We start from the raw sequence: 24,320 nt of genomic DNA, 5'->3' as shown, positions 1-24,320 counted from the left end.
CCGGCACAAATGCGAACGGATCCAGCCAATAGTAACAAGGCAACAACTGGCAACAGTCCGTTAACGGAGAGGACGTGTCTCGCTTGTCTTGGAATGCTGTCGTCTCTCTGTAGGAGCGCAGTGACACTCGGACACATCGGTTTGCGCCACGGTCTCGAAGCCACTGCACTTTTCTTTCTTTTTTTATTCCCCTCTCACAATCCATAGAAGTCCATCAGCAGGTAAACGACGAAGATCACTCCGACAAGAACGATGAGCAGGCGTGCAACTTCCATAGTGGCTGTGGAGGGAAAAAAAAAGAAGAGAAATGAGTATGAGATGTTACTGTAGTTGTGACACCAGCAGAATACCACAAAGTAGCACCTGCCTCGTAAACACAACATAGAGATTAAAACGGCACGTAATTTCAGCATGGCATGTAAATCATTTTTTCTGTGGAGTCAAGACATGTAAGCATGTGTGTGTGATTCGATTTTCATTGTATTTTTTTAATAAGTGCCTATGTATAGAAACTAGCTGCAAGCTAATAAGTATGCATATCTGCAAGAAAAAAATGTATTACTGTGTTATCTGTATCACATGATTGTTTTTTTTATGTTGTTACCTCAGAGCTGACCTGTACACTTTTTTATGTTGCACATTGTATTGGACCGTCCACTAGCCACTTTAGGCTATCGGTCCAAATAATCCCTGTAATTGCATATATCTATTTATGAAAATAAAGCTTCATTGATTGATTGATTGATTGATTGATTGCTTTGAAACTCTACGATGCCATCGTCAAATCGCCAAACTTTGTCACCCAATTCGAAACTCTGCAGCAACTTAGTAATGTGTAGTCTAACATTAACACACCAGAATCAACCTGTGTTTTTAGGGACAGGAGAAGCATAAACAAGAACGATGAAATGCAACACATCTTACAAATGACAACATGCATGTATCATGTATCACCAACTCGGCCAATCAATCATATTTAAAACATGCGAGTATAATTATGCACTGTTGCTGATGATAGTACACCAGACTTGCGATGATTCAAACTCTGCTAATTCATACTTTTGGTTAATCCAAACAAAATTCAATTTTTTGCTTGGCTCTCTATTCTTTGTGCGTATTTAAAAGCCTTAGCAACCTTAATTAAAACTTCATCATTTGGTCAATTCATACTTTTTGCCCATCCGAACCAGAAAATATCTGCTGCTTTCCCACTACTATTTAAAAACTTGCGTGTTTGTATTCTTAACAGTCTAAAAATGAAAACCACCTCAGGCTTTCAGGAAGAAAGGTTTTGCTAGTAAACAAATGGTTGAAACAAAGCACGCGCAGGGTAAACTCTGATGCTTCTCAAACGATATAGTAGAGAGCTTTGCACTGAAGGCACATATAGCAAGGAAGCAGTTTGCAATTCACGATTTCTTTAAAAGATCTGATCAGAAGTAAATGGCCAATAAACTTGTAGACCTGACACCTTTGCATTTTGTTCATTGTGTGCAGTTAAGAGCTTAAAAACGTTAAAACAATTTTTAAATGTGATAAAATAAATGCCTAATCATAATGTGTGGTGTCACCTCACCCAGAGTCGTATATCTGAGAACTTCTGATAATTAAAACTTCTTGATAATTCAAACAAAATTCTGAGCTTCCATTGACTTTAAATTAATGAGAGTCGACTGTATAAGCTTCAATCATCTTGGGTATGAAAGGTACACTAACGAATTTTAGTCAGTCCTAATCTGTCTGATTTGCCCAGCGTACGATGTAGCATAGCAACACAGTGTACCCAATGCTTTCTGTAAGAGAAGGGAGTAAAATGTCACAAGAGGGAACCGCGTGGCATCAGCTGAGGCTTGTTTGACAATCAAATGTGGGAATAGCAACCAGAAACGGCAGTTCTGTCAATTGTCTTGGTCAAGATCGGGCACAGAACGGACGGAGGCACCGTTTTGTCTGACAACAGATGTGTAATGGTCTCTGGACAACTTGAGTTGGATCAAAACATACACTTTACGGTTCGAATAACGAATCGGCTTGCTTTGTGTCTGGCTCACCCCAATCTCGCACTGATAGTTTGCAAAAATTGCAACCCGTCTTCCACCACCGAACGTCTAGTGGAGTTACGACATCACCTAATGCCCAATCAAGGCTTCAACACGATAAATTATTCAAATCATTGCACTCTTCAATTTAAAGCTTTGAAAAACAATGCCTGCCAATTCTAATAACCCACTATTTCTAGATGCATTGAAAACACTTCTGAATTCTCCCAGCTACCTCTGGTCTTCCCGTGATGTTTCATTCCATTCTGTCACAGAATGCATTTAAAATAGCCCGGCAGGATAGCACAGTTTTGGAATGTAAATTCGGTGCACAGCAGCATTTCTGCTGAAAGCATGGCACAAGTGTCTTCAAAGAGCAAATGATCTACATAGCAATGTGTTTGTAAACCGAATATATAGGGTAATGCACGCAAAAGGGTCAATGACCAAAAGGAGGGCCCCCTATTGACGTCCAGTGTGCTTTGCGAGTGTGATGCTGCAAGATACTCCGAGGGAACTAATGGTGACCCTGTTCGCCGAAAATGATGATAACTCTTTGAGTTAACAAGGTTGACTGTAGAATCCAGAGCAAGTGCCTAGCCTAAGATCAATAATCTAATATTCATCTTTGCTTAATCGTGGAGTGAAATATAAATTTAGGGGCACGTTGCGGAAGCCCAGGTGATCGTGATTCTCGGAGCCCTCCACTACAGCACGTCTTACAATCATATCGTGATATGGAGCGTAAAACTGAAACAATTACTATATGGAGCAAAGTTCAATATGACGGCGGGACATTGTTGACCAAATTATAACCAGCACAGCCCTTTTATTACATGAAGGTTTTGTTTAGCATGCACTTGCAGTATTACCTTGATGACTTGGAAAATTGTAGGATGGGGACTCATTCTAATGTTCCAGCAAATGCACGCGTTGTCAATCAGTGCAAAACCCCGTTACATCCGTCGTTCATCGTCGCACCCCTCTTGAATTGCTGCGCGCTCTGCAAATATGCAAGGGAAACGCCCAACGGTTCGTCACAACGCAACTCACTTGGGTACGGTATGTGATGCGCAACGATGTGATTGTCCACCGATATGCTGATGAGGGATGCATCGTAGTTGCCCGCGAGGCGGCGTGTCTCGTCGCACGACTTGAGGAACTCCAGTCCGGTGACAAATATGTTGTGAGCGTGCTCGGCCCGGTACAGTCTCTGTTTTTGAAGAAAGAACAAAAACGGGATGGGGCCTTAAAGCGAGTATGCCAACCTGTGACATTCACGGGAAAGTTTACCAACCACTGCCACAGAGATTTGTTGTTCAAGGTACAAGTAAAGTAGAATCTTGTTGAACACGTTCTCAAGGTACTGCAAAAATGTGTTCCAATGAATAGCAGTTCTGTTTATAGAGGGAAACCGGAGTAGTTGCAGTACCATCTTCTGGGGGGGGAGGGGACAAAAAAAGCTCTTATGGCTTAACTGGATGGTTGTATATCAATGTGCAGTTGTGCATAAAGAGTTTGGTCACACTTTATTAAACATGGCTTTTAATATACACTCAAACCTCGATCTAGTGAATTCGGATATAATGAATTACTGGTTATAACAAAGTAAGTGACCAATAGCTTTGCCATAGATGCAGTGGTAAAGATAATTGTTTATAAAGAATTTTCAGATATAACGGAGTAATTTCGTGGCAAATGTGACTTCGTTATAGTTGGGTTTGAGTGTGGCAGACAAATGCTAGAAGAATAGATTTCAGATTGTTCCGCTTGGTCTCTGCAGTTCCATTTACAGATAGTTGTGAAAACATTTGGTTCAGATAAGCGAAAGCTATTTTCGCATTACCCCAGTATAAAACCAACCAATTTGAGACTGTTGTTCTGAGATTTCCATCATCAATTGAGATTGTACCATGTGACATAAATACAGTTATGTAGAATAAGCGAATAGCGCCCCTGTCCTGTGAAGCTCCAACCGTGAAAAAGCATTCCACTCACCTGAAGACTGAAGGCAATGTATACTTCAACTGCACCAGACAGGTGGCCGACGCCCAGGAAGCGGCCATCCTCGCTGCAAGAAAACTCTCAAAATCAGCATTGCCAACATGCGCAGTGTATGAGTTAAAGTGGGTAGCCGTGCAGCACTCCACATATTATAACCGTGACAGACACTGTGCTTCAAAGGGACCAACAACCAATTTTTAAATGCCTATTATTTAGCGCAGTGGAAAGCTTACCTGTCCGTGAGTCTAATCACAGATTGGTAAAGTGGAAAACGGTGCGAAACATATGTAATACGAATTTTTCTGACTGCAGTGAATATGAAGTCGTATACCCACACACTGCAAACAGTAAGCGCGAGAGCGGTTCCTGTTTGAGAGCTGTGTCTTATTGTGCACGCGTGCACTTCGCGTGCATGTGCCGCGGCTCGACTTGATCCACTGGCGGCTGCGATGGCAGTGCCGCTTGTCACCGTGCAACTTCTTTTACCTTATAAGCAGTGCAAAATTGAGTGGGGCCAGACCGTAATAGTATACATATTATAATTTGGAGGACTGGAGCACATGACAGCCTCAGGCTAAGAAAGGGAAAGACAGGAAAGCATCAGGCTACGTGACAACATACAGCAAAATGATGGACTCCATATTACATAATCCATCTTTTGGTTGAAGGTTAAAAACCTGGAGGCACTGCGACCAGACGGGCTTCCGTCAAACTTTAAACTTTAATCCACCTTTTGAAGATATTCTGCTAGGCTGCGTGGCATAATAGTTTTTGTAATTTTTAAGCATGACTTAAAAATATAAGTCCCAGCCACAATTCAAAAAAAATTCTGGAATCTGTCAGTATATTGCATAGTCTTTTCATTTCTACTAGCATCTAACCACACATTTACATAACAGATCCCTTTACTTCTTTATGGTCAGAAACTTTCATACACACTATCTGGTTATGTATTCTGGTCAGAAAACATTACACCAGTTTTCAGCACCATTAAAGAAATGCAAGCGTGAAAGTAAACAGATGTTTGTTTTTGCAGTTAATTTTGGGCCTAGGCCCCTCAGCGACACTGGGGCAGTGTGTGGTGCCTGACAGCAGGCCACTTCAGCCATATTGGGCTGTTGAAAGGGGCCCAACAATTGGACTTAAAGGGTTAGAACATAAAATTCCTGACCAATATTGGTGAAATTTACACCCTACATGTGTACTACTGTACTGATATCAAAGACGCACTTATTGTTTTTAGTACAGCTTATAGTTCCTAGAATATCAAACACTTCATGTGCTCTGTTAGGAGCAAGATATCTTTCCAAACTGAGTTATCTTTCCAAACCCACTTGAACAAAAAGTTACAGCACATTAAATATTTGATCCTTGTGCTGTCACAAACAAGTTGGCAAAATTTTAGCACGTTTGGTCGAACACTTATTTTATAATCGAATATTTTTAAAAACATGCAAGCAACCTGAAAGTCGGGCAATACTGATGTACTTGCAAGCTTTGACATAGCAACCTGCTTGTTGCGTGAGGGTCCGCGTTTCGGTGAATGCATTTGTTCCATGCCCAGATGTGTATTCAATCTGTATATTTGAGATTTGTTCAGCGTGGTATTGAAATTAACCGATTTGTAATGGATGGGGCTTTGGTAGGAAACACGGAGGAAGGAAACAACTGAAAAGAGGCCATGAAGTCATTCGTTGTGAAGCCGTGGTGAAGCTGGAAGTTGGCCATATTCACTGGGCGAATTCTCCTCTCTTGTTAACATCCGAACGTGAAGCAGAAGGCGCGAATTTCTCTCCGGCTCGAAAAGCATGTGGGCTGCACGGCACCCATGTTTGTGGCGATCTGAAACCAACAGAACGGGGCTCGACACGTAGGGCCAGTGCGATACCGTTGGCGAAATTATTTCGTCCGAGTTTTGAACGGCGAGTAACAGCTCGCCGATAAGGAAGCAAGCGCAAGAGAACACGTGCTCGACACATTGCCAACAGCAAGTGCAGTGCCAATGTTTTCACAACATTTATATTCACGCAATGCAAAGACAACACGATCGGCCGTGCGCCGCCCTTCTACGGTTGCATTCCGTCTCTCACGTGGCCGATGCAGTGCCCGGTCACCGTGCCCGTGTCCCATGTAAAAGCTCACCTGCATCAGCATTGTGCAACCGCGCTGACCTTGTGCACAGTGCTAGTGGCACTCGAACACGGCTGCTCTGATGCCGAAGGGACGAGCATAGCATGTGAAACAGAAAAGGTGTTTTAATACGCACATGCAAGTTGTTACTGAACACATATCGAACACAAATCTACATATGTGCACCTGACGTCCTCAGCACAAATGTTTCATCTGTTGTCACAAGCAGGAACACTGCACAACTATCACTGACCTGCAAGGTGCTCTGCACAGTTCCGTGTTGTCATGGTGACCGAACGCCATTTTGCTGGGCACTTCAACTGCTTCATCCGCACACGGATATACGCGCTCATTCTACGCACTGTTGAGACCTCGTGGCCACGCTTGTGGCTGACAACAGGTTTTGTGAATGTTGCAAAGAGTACAATAACCGTCGTAAGAATGCTGCGTAGCTAACAACGCGGCAAAAAGCACGGATGTTCTCTGCCACGGGTCTGTACGAGACCTACAGAGGCCCACCTGCCGCCACCACTCACTGCTGGACCTGCTACACTGCGCAACACATAACCACAGCAACGCCACCATTGTGCCTAGTAGAAATTGCCACCACGATGTCAATTTCTCCAGACTTTTTCCGTAGTGCGCCGACTGGGCATGCCCTATCCTCTCGTTCCTTCATTTGTGGGTTGAAAACAAGACATCTACTTTACGCAGCACATGATGTCACACTGCCATGGAAAAATGGCAGTCACCAAGGGTGGGAGGCATTTAGAGCTCGTAAGCTCTAAAACTTATTCTGGCCTGAAATATTTAGATTTCATTTGTCACATAAGCATAAGCACAAAAGACCTTTAACTTCTATTTTTAGCTGAAAAACGCAAATTTTTGGGTGATCATGTCATGGCCCCTTTCAAGTGACGCCAAAGAGACTCCCACGTCTGGCAGTCATGTGGATCGCCAGTCTCACCTGACAGCTAACGATGACAGGACGTCTGTGCCCATGGGCTGGGTTTTCTCGGGAGCCTGTCTCCGCAAATCCCACTTTGTCAGGTAGCAACGCGAGGCAGGCTTCTTCCGCACCAGAGGGTTCGATATCGTGAACAGGCGGTAATTGCTCTTGTCTCCCTCGACGATGCCGAACCTGAGCATGTCACAAGACATGAGATACGCGCATTAGCAATCGGCCGTGTCCTTCAGTTATGCAAGTGTAAACAGAAGTTACAGAAAAATCAATCAATCAATCAATGTTCACAGAGGTGATACCATGTTTACTCGAGAGACTTCCACATAAATGACAAAAGAGGCTTCACACGTTACAACTCTAACGGTAGCAAACCACATGACTACTACTAGAACCATGCATGTAGATTTACAAAGTACATTATGGTACATGCTAAATCCAGGATAATCAAAAGCTGCAGTTCCATGTTCTGCTTGCTATAGTCAGTAAAACTGAACTGTTCATTTATCAATTCAAACAGTTCAATTCCTATTTGACAAAGCATTTATTGACAGTATCTCTGCATTTCAAAGGAGCCTAAATATCGCCCTCAGCGGCGGTGTGTGCAACTGTACAGATAAACTACGGAGGCGCATCATGCATTGAATGTTTCTTCAAATGGCTTCAAACACATTGTGCACAATTGTAAATACCTCTTGAGTGCATAAGTAGCAATCATTTAACTTCAATCTGCTGTGTATTGCTGCACATGATCACTTTGCTGGCCAAACTACCATGCTCCATAATCGCTTGGCGTGCCCCGTTCCTAGACCAACAAATACAACACAAACTGGGCAAGCATTTTGAGTGTAATATGTACTTCATTCTTTTCACGCAAGAGTTGAAGCTGATCGGCTTTAGAATAATTATATGTTTAATTACATGCTAATAAATATTATTGAGTGAAAGTTGGTCAGAACAGTGTATTGCCTCTTTTTTTGAAGGGGGAATATAATACTGGGTGTCTTGGATTAATGCTATACGAAAATAATAAAATTTCGGACACTCCATCATAATTCGCGCCCAAAGTGGATATGAAAGTTGGAGTCTGTCTCAGGAGACAGCCCGATTTCAAATCAGTTCTATGTCAGAAGATAAAAGAGGCATAGTTTTCATTATACGTACACATAAAAATTAAGAATTGCACAGAGACTGAGTTCGTGGTTATTTCTTTGGAAGAAATTCAGTAGAAACTCGATACAGTAAAAGCTTGTTAATTTGCACTTCACAGGATAGGAAAAAATGTTCGAATTAAATGAATTCTAAATTAACAAAAATATCAGGCAACTATGATTAAATAAATGTCTATTACATTAAGACACTTTAATTTTCTTAGTGAATACTAAAATGCAGAAGTTATATTGCAGAAAAAAAGCATAAAAGCCGCAGTTTCCCGCATACTGTGGTTTATTTCACAATGCAACCATGGCGCAAGGCCCTCATGTCTTAATTAGCCCGAAACGTGCTCTGCACATCTGCCTTACTAGTATGTACTGCCACCGCCACCATGCGCACGCGATGATACATTTTTTTCGACAGCAAACTGAAAAAGTTGGCCGCAGCTGCTGAAACCTTGGTCGCCAAGAACAAGATTGTGGATGGTGAGCATGCCTTTTGAACACCCACGATTAACGAGGTGTCATACACGTTAGAAACTGAAAATAGGCATGAAGTGGTCTGGCTTTTCTGTCGTTACAGTATCACACTCTAGATAGTTTCCGTGCGGTTTGCAGTGTTGACGATGGCAATATGGACTGCGCCGCTTCCTTTCGGTAGGCTACGAACATCATTTTCACTCTTTTGTGCTGTGCATTTGCGGCACTTAGCACTCAGTGCTCTCGCAGAATAGTTTGAATTAATCAAGGTGCGACCAAATATGTCCGAATTAATGAGCTTGATACCATTAAACAATGCATATGCTAGCTGTGACCAGAGAATATGTCTGCGTTATTCAATTTGTCAAATTGATGAGGGTCAAATTAATGTAGTTTTATAGCATAACAAACAGAGATACAATATATTCCAAATATAATAAAGCGCGAATCTGAAATGCTTTGACTGCATGCATTATACGAATTCATGCAGTGAAGACACAGCATACCTGCACGCTCTGAAGATGTACCTCTCAGAGCTGTTGCCAGGTGGGACAAAGGTCAGCTCGCACACCTGCTTGCCATTCAGGGCGTCCCAGACGTAGCCGTGGCCGTCACGAGACACTGTCACCACCTAGTGGGGAAAAAAATAAAACCGTTATGCTCAGCAACATCTACTCTACTTCAACAGTCTGCAGGAATCGAGAGCGCCCTCCCCTATGGCATTTCTTTCCACAGCTAGCGGGTAGTGCCGGCCTCGTGTACAAAAAAAGTTGGTAACAAGAAATATGTTTTCCAGCTCCCTTGAGTGTCTTCGTAATGAGGTTTTAATGTATTAAGTACTAAGATTGGTACTCAAGGTGCCGAGCTCGGCGTCATCGTCACCACAGTGAGCTCTGTGGCAGAGAGAGCACAATGAACCCATTTCTGGCAATCGACGAATTGACAATATGTGGCAATCTGCCGACAGGTGCTTACAAGTCTGACATGAAGCTTAATATTTATTACTGGAGCGCTAATCTAACCTTATTTTCGTCTGGTGAGATGCACAGGTCGTCGAGCTCGTCCTCGTGGGCTTGGATCTTGTATATCAACTTGTACTGGGGATACTGAAACGAGAGAAAGGGAGATTGAAGTAATAGTGACTATCACCAGTTTCCGAAATCATGGAGAGAATTAAAAGAGATCGTATCCACAACATGTAATTTTCTGTTGAAAGGTCAGCAAAGGATTCAACTATGCGTGGTGCCTTCAAAGTAAAAATGATTGTGATCACCTTCCACTAACTGTTACATGTTTCATGACAAAATAGTGCAGTTATGTTGAGCATTGCTCTTTTAAGTGTCACTACAATGTCTGCTTTTTTTTTTTCGCTAAGAGCATTGTATCTGATTGCAAATGGTAGAGGATGCAGCCGATTGGCTATGCCAAGAGAGGTTGTGGCGCATCAAAGCACGTATTGTATAGAGAATCTTCTGAAAAATAAGTAGGCTAGTTTGTCCAATTTTCAAGATTTTTTTTTTTAAAGCAGGCAGTTACAGTGGTAAAATCCACACTTCGGTAACTTCTTCTGGTGACGCCAAGGGTTGATAAAACTTGAAACCACTACAGTAGAACCGAGATGTTGTATTTCCTTATGAAGCAAAACACTGAAAATCTGGCAAACAGACTTACTACATTCACTCAACTATCACCAGCAAGACACTTAATGCCATTAAAGGTGTACCGACATAAAAATTTCCACAGCCGTTTTTCTGCATCGAATGAAAGGCTAAATCACCAGGAAACCAGAGAATGTGCTGGTGCGAGAGTGAGCCCCGAAAAGTTAATTACACCATGTTTTTAAAAGCTATTACGGATGTTACTGTACCCCGACTTCGTAACACTGGATGAACTTGCACAAGGATATCGTGTTGTTTCCACGGCTGCACTGCCCTGTGGCCAAGTTGGTGGCGCACAACAGCCATATTACATTTTTCGGAACCTGATGTTGGCACAACCAATGATATCGGTGCATGTAGTCACCATAGCCTGATGACACACTAGTGCCAACATCATTAGGTTTCTTATGTGATGACTGGCTTCAAGATAAAAATAAAATGTCTTTTAAGCATTTACTGAGCTCCACACTAGCTCAGAGCCGCCTCTGCACACAGACGACTGTATGGCACAGTAGGCTCAGCTTCGAGAAATTGGTATCACTAGACTCACTACCTTACCCCTTCAACACTTCGTGTTTTTTTTTTTTTGTCGGGCTTCACCTAACAATGCAACACCGTGCCAGACATTCGTGGTAGGGCAGTGCTCGATAAGTTATTTTGTGGTTATTTACGTGAAAGTTTTCTCACTACATTACGGACCATCTGTAAAGCACTATGTAAACTTATTTCACATGAATTTTTTGAGCCTCTTAGTTTTGGACTGGAACGGACGGAAGGTGGAAAAATCTGCCAAGGGTTAAAAGATATGCCTAAAGCGTCAGTTCTTCATTTAATTGCCAGTAAAGTGCATCCTCAAACATTGTCAACAACCTTGCCTGTGAGGCACTGGGTCCTTACGTAGCTCCTCTATTGTGAAACTACGTCCCACTGACCTTCCAGGCTCGAAGGAAGCCGTCCGCGCCACCCGTGAACAGAACCTCCGTTTCCGGCGCGAATCGCACCACTTTCTGGAACGGCTCCTGCTTCGTGGAGAAGTCCGTCCGGAAGCTGGTGTCCGGGCGAATGGAGAAGCCAATCCGGACGCTGTTGGCATTCGTGTCTGGCTTTGCCTTGGCCGAGTCACCGATTTCGTGCGCCACGCCGTTGGCAGTGCCGTTCTCCACTTTGCCATCCGGCCTGTCGCCCTCGCCGTGGTCCTTGGAGGCCGACTCCGACCGCCGCCGCCGCCGCAGAGCTGATGACGAGCCTCTTCGGTCTGCTGCCAATATGTCGTAAGCGGGAGCGCGCAAAAACGATTTTTGAGATGTAGTTCATTATGTAACAAGTTTAGCAGCATCTGCTGTGAGGCTAGTTGGTACATAGCTGAAGTTGAACTGACTGGTGCAATTACTCAGACAAGGGCGAAGAACACCGGATGGGGACAAATGCGCACTCATAACTAAATTTCATTCTTCTGACAGCTCAGCTTCACAACCCACAAGAATGTTTATGAGACCAAGGAAAATAATATGACATTATTAGTAGAAACAACACTGAGCTCACAACTGGTGTTATGCATGAAATTCCGCTCAGCTGCGACAAGGCTAAAAACTATTATGTCATTGTGCGAGCATTGACAAGCTCCGGTGTTCTTTAATTCTTTCATGCAGAGAACTGCAATTTTGGTGGGAAACAGAGTTCTATTGAAAAGATGGCATTTATAGTTCAGAAAATAAGAGGTGGCCACCTGAGGTGACCACCAGGCGGTGAGGGTCTACTGGTCCCTTTCGGTGAAAGTATAGCTCTTCATTTTTATAGTCTACTTAGCGTGAGCTATTCATGCAACATGCTTTCCTGCACTATGAACATAGTAGGAACAGCACATACTTAAATCTATATATTTTTTTATATCTATAAAAATATCTCAGGTCCACCGTCCAGTGTGCCTTGACGATGACAACAGCCAAAAAGAAAGCAAAACATAACATGTCACATCAAAGCCGGAAGGAAGTAGCATCATGCCTGTCAGATTGCCAAATGCTTCAAAGTATGTGCCATTTAATATCTGATGCGCGCATGTTTCAAGAGAAACAAGTGAAGAATGATCACCGTGCTCGTAAGAGTTAACGTGCACTGACGTCGCACACTACATGGGGCCTCTACCATTTCGTCTCCATCGAAATGCGACCACCACAGCCAGGATCGAACCTGCGACATTCAGGCCAGCTGCGCATCACCGTAGCCACTGTTCCACCGAGACGAACAGCGGCAAGGCTCACATTGGCCAAACTGATCAGTGTACTAATGACCATTTAGCAAAGCGTGCCTTTTTTATCGAAAAGGGGACAGGGTCTTATTTGCCGTGTCACTGCAAGGAACGAACATGTGAACCACTGCAGAACACGTGCGTTTCGTAGACAAGTAAAGACAACGTGTCTCTAGAACTAAATGCTGCTGTGCACAAACACAAATAAAGTGGTCAAAGTATCAAGGTTCCTTCCATGATTACTTATCAGGATGAGTGTAGCTTTCTGGTCAATAGGATTCAATTGGGAAGAGTTCTAACAAATCCTGTCATTTCATGTTCCTTGGACTAGCACGCACGCTTGAAGCATAGCTCTTGGACGAATGAACTTTAGCTGCAAGTTTGTGCTGGTACACTTCCAGTATTCTTCATCTCTGTCCAAGTATTCGTGCCCGTCAATTCAAGTGTGAATGTGTAGGAAGCATAGGCGTGTGCACAGATGGAGAAACGAAAGTGAAAGTGACGACAATCCCCACACTACGGCTGGCCTTCAGCCCTAAACTCTCCAGGGGCAAAGGTGAAAAATAGACCGTTCTTGGAATGTAGCATCACAAGTTCTCAAACGGCACTGTCTTCAAAAAAATTCATATGGCCACAACACCGCAATTCCAATAGCAAATGGACAGATATGATGCAATAGGGGTATGTAGAAGACCTGGCACCCCCTCAGAAAAAGGGGGTGTCAAGGGCAGCTGCCACACCTCTACTCACGCCTAGGGTAAGAAGGTATAATTGCTGAAATAGTTGTTTCTGCATACTGCAACAGTCAAAATGGTTTAAATGATTTAAATTTAAACAAAAAAAGACCCATGCCTTTCTCTTAAGAGAAGCTTGTTCAAATCCCAGATTTCGGTGTCGTACTTGAAAGACTCGGCACGCCTGTTTGCGCGAAGAAATACGGCCCCTCAAAGGTCTGCCAGTCACGCGCGTATTCGAGTGCTCCGATTTACAGTAATTGATGCTTTCCAAATCATGTGCCTGTTGGTGTCCACCCGTTTCTGCTGTGGCAATCTCATCATTTACCCTTTTGACTTGTCCTTTCATTTTGACACCATTGCTGCCTGGATATCAATGCATAAACGAATATGTTCGATAGAAAAGGCACTCATCTTTTGCCACAACAATACATAGGCTAAACTTCTAAGCCAAAAAAAAAAAGTGGCACACAATCTAAGGCACACATTCCGAAGAAATCATACTTTTATTCTTTACTTTGCTTATATGCTTGCACTTGGTTAAAGAAGTACTCACACCAATTTTCAAAACTGAGCTTATTGCATATGAACCTCTTGAACACAGGGATGGCTCTGAGAAAGCGTAAGCTTGGTGAATGCTGATGAAATACTTTAATTTGACATTAAAGTTGATTTTATCATGGCACACTTGCCGTCATCACCACTATTGTGGCATCAGGATACAGCGTCAATTCTAGTGATTCCGTGCACCAGTATAACAAGTGGTGACACCGAGTATCAAAGCATTCAAAATTGCCGCTTGCAAGTCACTAACAAAGCCACAGAGTGAAGCGGGTGGAGAAGCATTATGATATTTTATGCAAACATGTGACGAGCTTTTAACCGAAACAAACTTTAAAACAGAACATACTCTAGTTTCTTTTTCAGGGTACATTTACACCTACCAGTACGTTTTCTAAGCTCTTAAGGCCTTGGCCTTTCATTTGAGGCAAAAAAGCAACGGAATATTTTCGTGTCAGTACCCCATTGAAGTGTGTTGCTGCAGAATGGTGCCACTTTGCCTAAATTTGTCGGAATGGTTAGTGCACAAGCTAACAAATCCGCAATTTTCTTCCATAAATTTGCGAGCCACTTACCGCGCTCGGACCTGGTGTCGCCGTCTTCCTCCCGGCAGTCCTCGAGGAGGCAGTAGCGCATGGTGTACATCTGGCAGTGTTCGTCGGCTCCTGCAGCCAACGCAAAGCTCTTGCGCCCCTTGTGAAAAAAGACGGTCGAGTTCATGATGGCACAGTCGCCCGTCGGATAGCGTGTCACTGGTTCCGCCTTGCATGTCGTCTTCGTCGGGACCAGCTCGTATATCTCCTGACAAGAACAAAGTCAAAGCCATGTCAGACACACAGCACCCTTCCTGTGTCCCTCATTATATGTAAACGGATATCTTTTTTTTTGCTTTAATGTTCCTACAAGTTATGCACAATCTCGATGAATATCAACTTTCATCAAAATCAACAGCTGAGTAGAATAGCAATTGGCGTGAGCTGGTGTACATCTGTCTCGTAAATAGAGCACAAACAAGCAAGGACACAGTAAACACATGTGTGTTGTAATACATTGTGCATTTGTTCTCCAATGTGCCCTCACGTGTTTACGCCAATTTTACTAATTATTGAGGTTTTACGTTCCAAAACTATGATACGATGATGACTGATGCCGTAGTAGAGGGTTATGGAAATTTCAACCACCTGATATTCTTCAGTGTGCACTTAAGCCTAAGTACACGGAGACCTAAAGTTGTGCCTCCACCGAAATTCCGCCATTGTGGCTGGTATTTGATTCCATGATTTTTGAGTCGGCAGTTGTGCACCATAGCCTTTTGATGTTGTATTACAACATTAACAAAATCGAAACCTGCAATGACAAGCTCTCATCCAATTGTGGCAGCTTTGACAATAAAGCAAATAAAACAAAGGTCGCACATTAACCAAGCTGGTAATACATCGATTGTTTCTGGAAAATGAAATAATCACTAGAGCAGGTATACAGAGCTCCCTTACAACCAGAGACATAGTATAAAAACCGGATTCAGAAGCATGGAAGTAATTTATCCATCTTACTCCAGCGATCACACAAGGACTAAATGAAACAAAACTTTTGAACCAGGGAAACTGCTAGAAACACTTCCACTGAGAATGATAGAAAACAGAGTGCAGGTGTACAATGTAATGTAGGCTAGTAAGGAACAGTACGAACATTACTGGAATAACAAAACAAACTTTAGAAATTGAATAATAAAATATTTATTTTATCCTGATGCATGATGTCTGATACGCTATGTTACATGAAAGCATCTAATGATGTCTAGTAACATAAAAATCTCACCGGAGAACGCTCGTCCCACGGGTTTTTTCGCTAAATCCTCTACAGGCTTCTTTATGCTATTTATACATCACTATGCTATCCTACAAAGTCTAATAAACATGTCAACCACTGTTAATGCATGTTCCACCACATGTTTCGCAGCAGTTACTGGACTCACAAGTTGATTCGAGATCACACAGCGCTACTAGTGCTGATGCATGATCCGATTATGCATGTCTTATTGATACTGGGGCAGTGGCAGTGTTAACGAAGTTTTTATTACAATGAGCATGTCTTGAACAGGAGTGATAGGATAATGGCTTCAACAAAGTGAAGGGGGTCACTTACAAAAAGAATATGAATCGTATTCAGGCATATGTCCGCAAAAAGAAAAAAAAAACAGTGTGCACATACAGTGTGTACAATTATTTTGATCTTGGGACTCACTCGAGACTCAGACTTGCCAAGCTTTTTCTTCGTGCTGAATCTCGCCAAAAGATTACACACTTGGACTGATTCACGGTCAGACTCATGGCTAAATCTGAGTGAGCTGGCTCACGTGCAAACTCGCCAACCTATGCACAGGTGCTCCGTAAACAAAACTGAGCACACAAGCTGTGGCTAAGCTACACAAGGGTGAATGCCAGTGCGCTCCATCGAGAGAAGCGGTTCTCTATTCTTATTCAAAAATGTGCCAGAAGATAGTGCCATGATTCCTGTATAAAGATAAGGAACCACTTCTCTGATGCAGCGCGCTGGCATTCACTTTTGCGTAGCTTGGCCACAGCTCGCATTTCCCTTTTCCTTTGTACTCAAGTCATATAAACTCTGATTAATGGGAATGTTTGATCTTCACTAAGGTTGATCAAATCTTTATGTAAATGTTCAATCAGAATTGGAATGAGAATCAAACAAATCAGAATGAGAAGTAACGCAATCCTATGATACATTTGACTACGTATTGACCATGCAGCAGATCTCTCATTCACCAGAAGGCAATGAATTCATCCTAACATAACTGGGAAGCATTCATCTAACGAAGAAAGAACAACCGTATTTTAAGTTTTTTTTTTCCTGAAAGAGGTGGGAATGTTTTATCTTCACTAAGGTTGATCAAATCTTGATGTAAATGTTCAATCAGAATCGGAATGAGAATCAAACAAATCAGAATGAGGCATACATACGAGAAGTAACGCAAACCTATGATGCATTTGACTATGTATTGACCATGCAGCAGATGCACCAGAAGGCAATGAATGCATCATAACATAACTGGGAAGCATTAAAGAACCCCAGGTGGTCAAAATTTCCGGAGCCCTCCACTACGGCGTCTCTCATAATCATACGGTGGTTGGGACGTTAAACCCTACATATCGATCAATCAATAACTGGGAAGCATTCATCTTATGAAGAAAGAAATAACAACAGTATTTTAAGTTTTTTTTTTTCTGGGAGAAGTGATTGAAAACGAATGAAAATGAAATAAAAATATATTGATGTGAACCGCTGGTGTTTTTACACCTGATGGTCAATTTCACGACCTCACAGCCTTCTATCACGCTCGGAAATTCCGATCGCAATCAACGACGAAGCGCGATCGAGTCGAGCAGGGTGGAAGTGGAAGCGCATGATCAGCATAGGGCCTCGAATGCATATTCGACGCCAAATTCTGTCATCGCATAAACTATGCAGTCAAGACTCGCATAATTTACATAACCTCACCTGGCGAACAGACGAATGACCAATCAACGCGCACAGCGTCTCCGATGCCCTGCTCTAGCGGATAACACGGACCGGATTTCAAGTTGACGACCCCGGAGGAGCGCCATTCAAAGCGCGCCGCTTTGTTATAAACCATTAGCGGCAGGAAAAACAAATTAACTTCCGCCTCCAACGACTGTAGCAGGTTGTTGCGTGACGTCGTCCCGACAAGCTGACGTTTGACAGCGTCGGCGTCACGGATTATCACCCGAGACCAGCAGGTGACGTGTACGGACGACAGTCGCAGCGATCAACTTCTAATCTAACTGCCCGTTCGGCGATTGAGAGTAACGCACCGGGAAACAAAACGACAGCCCCGTTTACTAGGAAGGCGTTCTTCTTTAGCTCCCTTGGCGTGAAGGAAAAGTTTATCGTTGGTAAGTCGCTTCGAAGCGCGCACAATCTTAGGACGAAGGACGTGGCCTTGTCCAAGGCGTCTCGGGCAATCGCACCGTCAAGGAAGCTGGATATCGAAGCCAAAGTTACCAACTCATCAACGGCGAAGCAATACAAACAGACATCGAGAATAGCTTTGAATGAATCGGAGTTCACCAGCTGAATCGACATGGACCTACAATGTACTGAACGAAGCATACCCAGCTAGCACAGCTGATATACGATTTCAATTAATATTATTTCGCGACCGCGTCGGTTTTCACAGAAACAGCAAAAAACACTTCTGCGGATGGCCCTAAAAAAAAAAAAAAAAGAAAGTACGCTCGCAAGTAGAGTCGACAAGGGCGCCGCATTTTACCACAGCCGAATCCGAGAAAATACGGCAAACTTCTTTGACAAACGAAACCAGTACTCGCGACGTGGTTCGACGAAATCGGGTTACCTGTCGTAAATAAATAGTCCAGCCGCTTTCCCGAAGTCGCGACATTACGATCAAGACGAGCATGCCGTGCGATCAGCTGCGGGTTCTTTTGACACGTATGTAATAGAAACAGGCTCATCCGAGCCTAAACCAGAGCGGGTCTAAAGCGATGGCGCAGAGACGCGGACTACTCACAATTTTGTTTGGTATGCCAGTCCTCGACTTCCCGCCGCCTCCCGCGACCAGTATGTGCCTTTCGGTAAGTACATTTATCGAATACAGGGGAAAATTGACCCGCGCCAGTAACTCGCCCGACTTGGGCGGCGCCATCTTGGTGAGTTTGTGTCAAATCCTGCGTCGTGGAGCTGCGATCATTCCTCCAGCAGTCATGCTAACATAAACAACTTTATTGCGTTTAGAAGTTTTTTGGCTCAATTAAAGCACTATATTATTAACAAAAATAAAAATATTTGACTGTAATTGTGTATTATAGGCGATGAAATAAACTTAAATGTTGTGTCAAAACAATAAAGTTACTTCATTTGTTGTCACTAGATGGCAGCACAAATTATAAAAACTCAAAGCGTTGTTTTGGGTATTTGTCTAGTAAAATTTCGCGCAATGCCCGTTGGGATTGACGTGCGGCGGTGGACATCTTTGAGAAGCCGCACGGATTGGGTGGCTTTTCGCACCGATACGTGTTGTGGAGGTTGGTGGCAAAAAAAAGCATCCCAAATGCTCTGAATGCACTCGCGCGGACACAGCATCTCCAGCTCCGACTCGGGGAGCCGCTTTTCGACGCTCGAGAAGAAGAAGACCGTCTGTCCCAGGTGAGAACGGGCGATCGCATCACGCGACTTGTTGTCGGAAACCTTCGACACTGTTAAACCGGACCATCTTTAGACGAGTGACAGAAGGCACGCGTGTGATTCTGCTATTGTGTGTTTGGGCGTAGCGTTCGTGACCGCTTTGAAGCGTTCGACGTTCCGTGTTCGAGCTGTGGGCGCCGTGAGCGCGCAGATCATCGGTGGTGCGATGTTGTGAATGCGGCGCCAGCCGAGCCCCCCAACTTCGGGGAGGAGAGGACCCCTGCACAGAAATGTGACTGTGGGGGCGGTGTACTGCGATGAAATCCAAGCCGTGCCTTCGACGAGATGCCAGACCTCGGCTGGTTGGGAAGCGAAAGAGGGATTACGCTTGGCTCCTCCTAGACGCGACTTGATGAGGGAGCATCGTTTGTTAGAGCCCCGGCCGGGTTCAATGTCTACTCCGTTTCTTGCCCCCCCCCCCCTTTTTTTTTTTGATAACGCCTTGTTTATACGTGGGAAAAGCGTGTCCCCAAACCCCGTCACTTCTTGCAGTAAAACTGGGCGAGGCCCCTCTTTGCTTATTTTTAGGTTTCGGAAGTTCCACGCAAACGCGAGCACCACGAAGTACGTACACACTGTTGCATCTGTTTCGTGCTGTTTCGATTTGGTGACAGGGCTTAATTCGGTGAGCCGTCAACGCCGAATAACTCGATCGCGGCCTTCCCCCCTGTCATCGCATGCACGAGCGCACGAGGTAATAATAACAATGCTTCCTCATTATTGATATTTGCCCGCGCGCAGTTTACATACTTATCGCGAAGCGTCATCCCACGTTGTACACACCGTTCTGCCCTCTTTTGTCAACTCGTTGCGAAAGCCCGAAGCACCGATATAGACCTGTCATCCGTGCCGCTTCGTTTCATCTTCGTTTTGAAAGCGGAATTTGTTTACACGCCTGGAGGAGTTGCTTCGTTATGTAGCCGGTCGCTCTTCGGAGGCGTTACACTTTGTGTCGTTGTTATAAACAGTTCAGTATACGGAACACCTGGAGAGAAAGTAATAATAACAGTTCGGTTTTGACCGGCCAACACCGAGATACGATTATGGGACACGCCGTAGTGGAGGGCTTCGGAAATTTCGACCACCTGGGGATTCATTAACGTGCTCCCAAATAAAGTTCCGCGAACCGTTTTTGAGCATCTTCGCCTCCATCGAGACGCGAGTGGTGTTCGATCCCGCGGCCTAGCTGTGAAGCAGACTTGCGGGGCAGTCCCAACCTCACGCACTTTCAATTAACGTCACGGTGGTTACGTTGTTCAGATTAAATAATCCCAGGGGTTCGTCAAAATTATTCCCGATTCCCCCGACTACGGCGTGCCTCTTTGACCGTGTCGTTGTTTCGTCACGTAAGACCTCAGAAATGAATTAACTGCGAAAACACCTTGTTTAAGGAGCCCGAAGGGTCCAAAGGGGAATTCTCTTATCTTAATACTTAGAAGAAGGACGTGTTTCTTAAATACAGTGATAATAAAGGAGAATTTTTATCGCTGAGATAACGCAAACCGCGCGTTGCCGCACCGTGACCTCTTTTAGTGGCTCGTGTCTTCGCGGCATTTTCTCAGCGGCAGGTGCAGCGTATTCTGGGATATGTGGGGCGCCCGGTAGTTTCTTTGTCGCCGTTCTTTTTTTTTATTATTATTATTGCCGGCAGTTCTGCCGCCCGCTGCGCTTGCGATGGTTCCGTTGCGATCTTGTCTGCCGCCGCACTGGAGTTGTCGCGGCTGTCGTCTGCACGCAAACGCCTTGCGACGACCCAAACGAAAAAGCTCGCCGCGCCGGCGTTCCGCCGTGGGTCGTCTTGCGCGAGTCGTCTACAAGACGTGCGCGGGTCGACCCGCGTAAGACACGCCAGTTAGATTTCGACAACCGGTCTTTGCGTGCTTCATTCAAGCCCACTTCTTCACTCACGTAACCAGGTTGTAGCTACGACAGAAAGTGATTTTTTTTTAGCACGAAAGTGTTTTATGCCGGTGTCCACCATGACTCCGCTGACGCACTTCCGTCACGGAAGTGACGTTACAAACGTATACTAAGAAATTTCAAAGAAAGACACCAGGAGGTGAGCATCTGTCGTGCGGAAGCGAACCAGCAACCTCTCGATTCCCAGCGTGCGGAGCTAACCACAACGTCATAGAGCGCACATTGTTTGGAATGTTAACGGCAAGCCCTTCATATACACCCTACACCGTTGGGCAGTCCTCAAAGCTTCGGAACTTCTGCGCGTTTTTGTTATTAGTGGCAAGATTTGGGTTAGCGTTGGGCGCGCTCTAATTAGGGGTCGTCGCCTCCGCGAAGCGCCGCCGCCACGGAGCGTGGTCACTCCAGCGCGCGCGCGCTTATCACTCGTAATTTGGGAGCGCACGAAGGTCGCTTCGCACGCTGCCACGGCAGCGTTTACGAAAAGAGCGCGCTGCTGGCAAACGACGCATGAAGAAATGTCACATTTGTTCGCGCTTGACCTGTGCATACTTGCGAGCTCGTTTCGTGCGTCTTTCTTTCTGTTTGAACAGCGCGCTTTAAGTGTCGAGCTGTGACAGTTATTCCGCGCTCCTCCTGGGTGCGCTAATTTAATGCATGCATTCTGCGGGAGGTGTGCGCTGCAAGTTTCGAGCTGTTTGCCGTTCCTAACGTCGCTTTGCGATTTGTTGCTGTTGCTAAAAACAATACACAATGAACGCTCAACTACATCTGTAAAGACCGTGTTATACCGATACCTATATGTGGGGTGGGGGTCAGCCAGGTTTTGTTTTTTTTCGAGGGACGACTTATAGGCACAATTCCGAGTGAATCCAACAATCATTTAGGTCGGAGTAATAATGATAACTGGCAGACAGTGATTTCGAGGAAAGTACAGGGGATGTTGTTAGTAGTAATTATGATATGAATGTGAAGAAAGAAAAATGGACGAGGAGATAACTTGCCGCAGGCGGGGATCGAACCTGTGACCTTCGAATAACGCGTCTGATACTCAACCATTGCTTCCGTAGAATCAACGTATTGTGTCTAAGAAGGAACAAAATGTTTGTTTCTCTCCTGCAATGAGTTTGAGGGAGGAAAATGATACGGGATTAAGGACCAAGTGTGTGTTTGTCCTGGTCTTTTTTTTGTTTGTGTGTGTGTGTCCGCTATTTATAATCGCGATGTCAGTCCTTTTTTGTGAGAAATCTTGCAGTTCTGTTGACTCGCATTTCCGTTTTTATGTAAGGGGGGAAAGAATCCCACAATGTTCTTTGCATTGTTTTCTAATTCGCTGCCGCATTTGTCACGTGACTTCAGCACGAAAGAGAAGGGAGGGGGAGGAGGAAATAACTTTATTTAAGAAAAAAAAAGCGGCAAGATGTGGAAGAATTGTCTCCTTCCCCCAGGTGGCAGCCATGAGTCCTTGAGCTCTGGCGGCATCCTCGGCTTGCCAAAGGACGTCGAGTTGCACTTCTGGGTCTGCGCTTAGCAGTGCGGTCTCCCACTGCTCTCCATTGCTGTATTTTTTATATTGCCCTGTCAGTGATGGGCAAGCCCACACTATATGATTGAGATTAGCCCTTTGATTGCAGAACTTACACAAATCTGAGTAAATATCTGGGTATATGTAGTGAAAAGTTAGCGGGTTCGGGAACGTGTTGGTTTGTAAGAGGCGCCATGCCGTTGCCTGCTGCTTGTTGAGCGAGGTATGTGCCGGGGGGGAATCGGGCCCTTCGTAGCCTGTAGTGTTTTGGGATCTTTTCATAACTAATCATGCGGTCCCTCGCCGCCCCCGGACTTCGCGCTGCGCCTGTTCGGCCGGCCAGTTCTCGAGCCAGGTTGTGCGCGATTTCATTTCCGGGGAGGGAGGAGTGGGCAGGTGCCCATACAATATGAACTACCTGCTCGTCGCAAAAGAGAAGGGAGGGAGTTTCTTTTATATTAGCTGCCGTAAAAAAAAAGTCGAGATGGTGAATAATGATAAAAAAAGTAATTCACCACTGAAATATGCTTGCTTCGATTATTCCTCCTTTTATAGCGAGGCTTTTATTTTGCATATTCTGTGCGCGCTCGCCCGTTCATTTACTTTGACCTGTGCTATAGCGCTTTGCAATGCAGACAATTAAATGACTTTCCTTTAAACGTATGTCACGAAGTATTCGGAAAATACATTGACACACATGATATTCTTTCTGATAGTGTACATTTATTTTAGTGAAACGATTACAAGTTCAAATGTCATTTCGTTAAAACGAGCTCTACGTTTGGCTTAGTGCTTCGCAGGCCAGTAGCCAAGAAACGGGGAGGGGTGGGGTACCAGCGAATTTGATATAGAGGTGTGTGTTTTACCGAGGACAATACTAAGAAGAAATGGTGTTTTTCAAGACCTTCTACAGGCGCCCTCCTCCCGAAATGAATTCCTTGCTACGTGCCTGGTTCATAACTTCTATAGGTTCGGCTTTGTCAGCGTGCATCGGAGAATACAAGGCGGTTCGTTACATCGAACACTTCGTTAAATCCGGCTTCGGTATACATCGAAGTTTCCTTCGAAACGCACGACGGCGTTCAGTTTTCGCCGCAGATCTTGATAGGGCAAGTTCTTTAATTTGTGCTGTAATGAGTCGGGCACGCGAAGTTACGTGTCTGGAAACATACCTGATTGTGGTGTTTCTTTGGTGAGTTATTATTGTAATAAACACCATACTGGGATATGCCTATTGAGACTTCAGCCTATTTTCTCCGTTTCTTTCCCTATCCACGCGGAAACGGAAATAAAAAGGAAGTTAACACTATTCAGAGAAGGCGTCACTAGTCAGGCTTTATTCTAGCTTTATTCTATCTCGGCTTTATTCTATCTCGGGATTTTTAAACATGCAAGTTTGACTAGTTGGTGCGCGCCCCGTCGCGGTGGTCTAGTGGCTAAGGTACTCGGCTGCCGACCCGCAGGTCGCTGGTTCGAATCGCGGCTGCATTTCCGAGGGAGGCGGAAATGTTCTAGGCCCGTGTGCTCTGATTTGGGTGCAGTTAAAGAACACCAGGTGGTCGAAATTTCCGGAGCCCTCCACTACGGCGTTTCTCATAATCATATGGTGGTTTTGGGAAGATAAACCCCACATATCAAATCAACTATTTGGTGCGCACCCAGTATCTA

General features: G+C 44.5%; 2 protein-coding genes across 3 annotated transcripts in view; one reads left to right on the top strand and one right to left on the bottom strand.

The window, feature by feature from the left end:
• On the bottom strand, window positions 1-18,695 carry LOC119163558 (guanine nucleotide-exchange factor SEC12). 2 transcript variants are annotated; one of them, XM_075873251.1, is made up of 9 exons: window positions 18,537-18,695; window positions 14,542-14,767; window positions 11,359-11,684; window positions 9,791-9,874; window positions 9,275-9,399; window positions 7,141-7,314; window positions 4,038-4,110; window positions 3,093-3,252; window positions 1-280 (listed from the first exon to the last, which is right to left on the bottom strand). In XM_075873251.1, the coding sequence occupies exons 1-9, from the start codon at window positions 18,669-18,671 to the stop codon at window positions 195-197; spliced, it is 1,389 nt and encodes a 462-aa protein (XP_075729366.1). In that variant the 5' UTR covers window positions 18,672-18,695; the 3' UTR covers window positions 1-194. The 2 variants fall into 2 exon arrangements, with proteins under 2 accessions (XP_075729366.1, XP_037271474.2); XM_037415577.2 differs by having other exon boundaries at window positions 11,359-11,681.
• Window positions 18,696-18,968: 273 nt separating this feature from the next.
• The window catches only part of Fak (protein tyrosine kinase 2 Fak), a 91,182-nt gene continuing 85,830 nt past the window's right edge, over window positions 18,969-24,320 (top strand). The window contains exon 1 of the mRNA XM_075873247.1: window positions 18,969-19,171. Coding sequence (XP_075729362.1) covers window positions 19,086-19,171 — 86 coding nt within the window. The 5' untranslated portion in view covers window positions 18,969-19,085. The remainder of the gene's footprint in view (window positions 19,172-24,320) is intronic.

The sequence above is a fragment of the Rhipicephalus microplus genome, chromosome 9 (genome assembly GCF_043290135.1).
Source record: "Rhipicephalus microplus isolate Deutch F79 chromosome 9, USDA_Rmic, whole genome shotgun sequence".
Classification (NCBI taxonomy): Eukaryota; Metazoa; Arthropoda; class Arachnida; order Ixodida; family Ixodidae; genus Rhipicephalus; species Rhipicephalus microplus.
The sequence above is the reverse complement of the archived record's forward strand: the minus strand, read 5'-3'. Positions and strand labels throughout refer to the sequence as shown.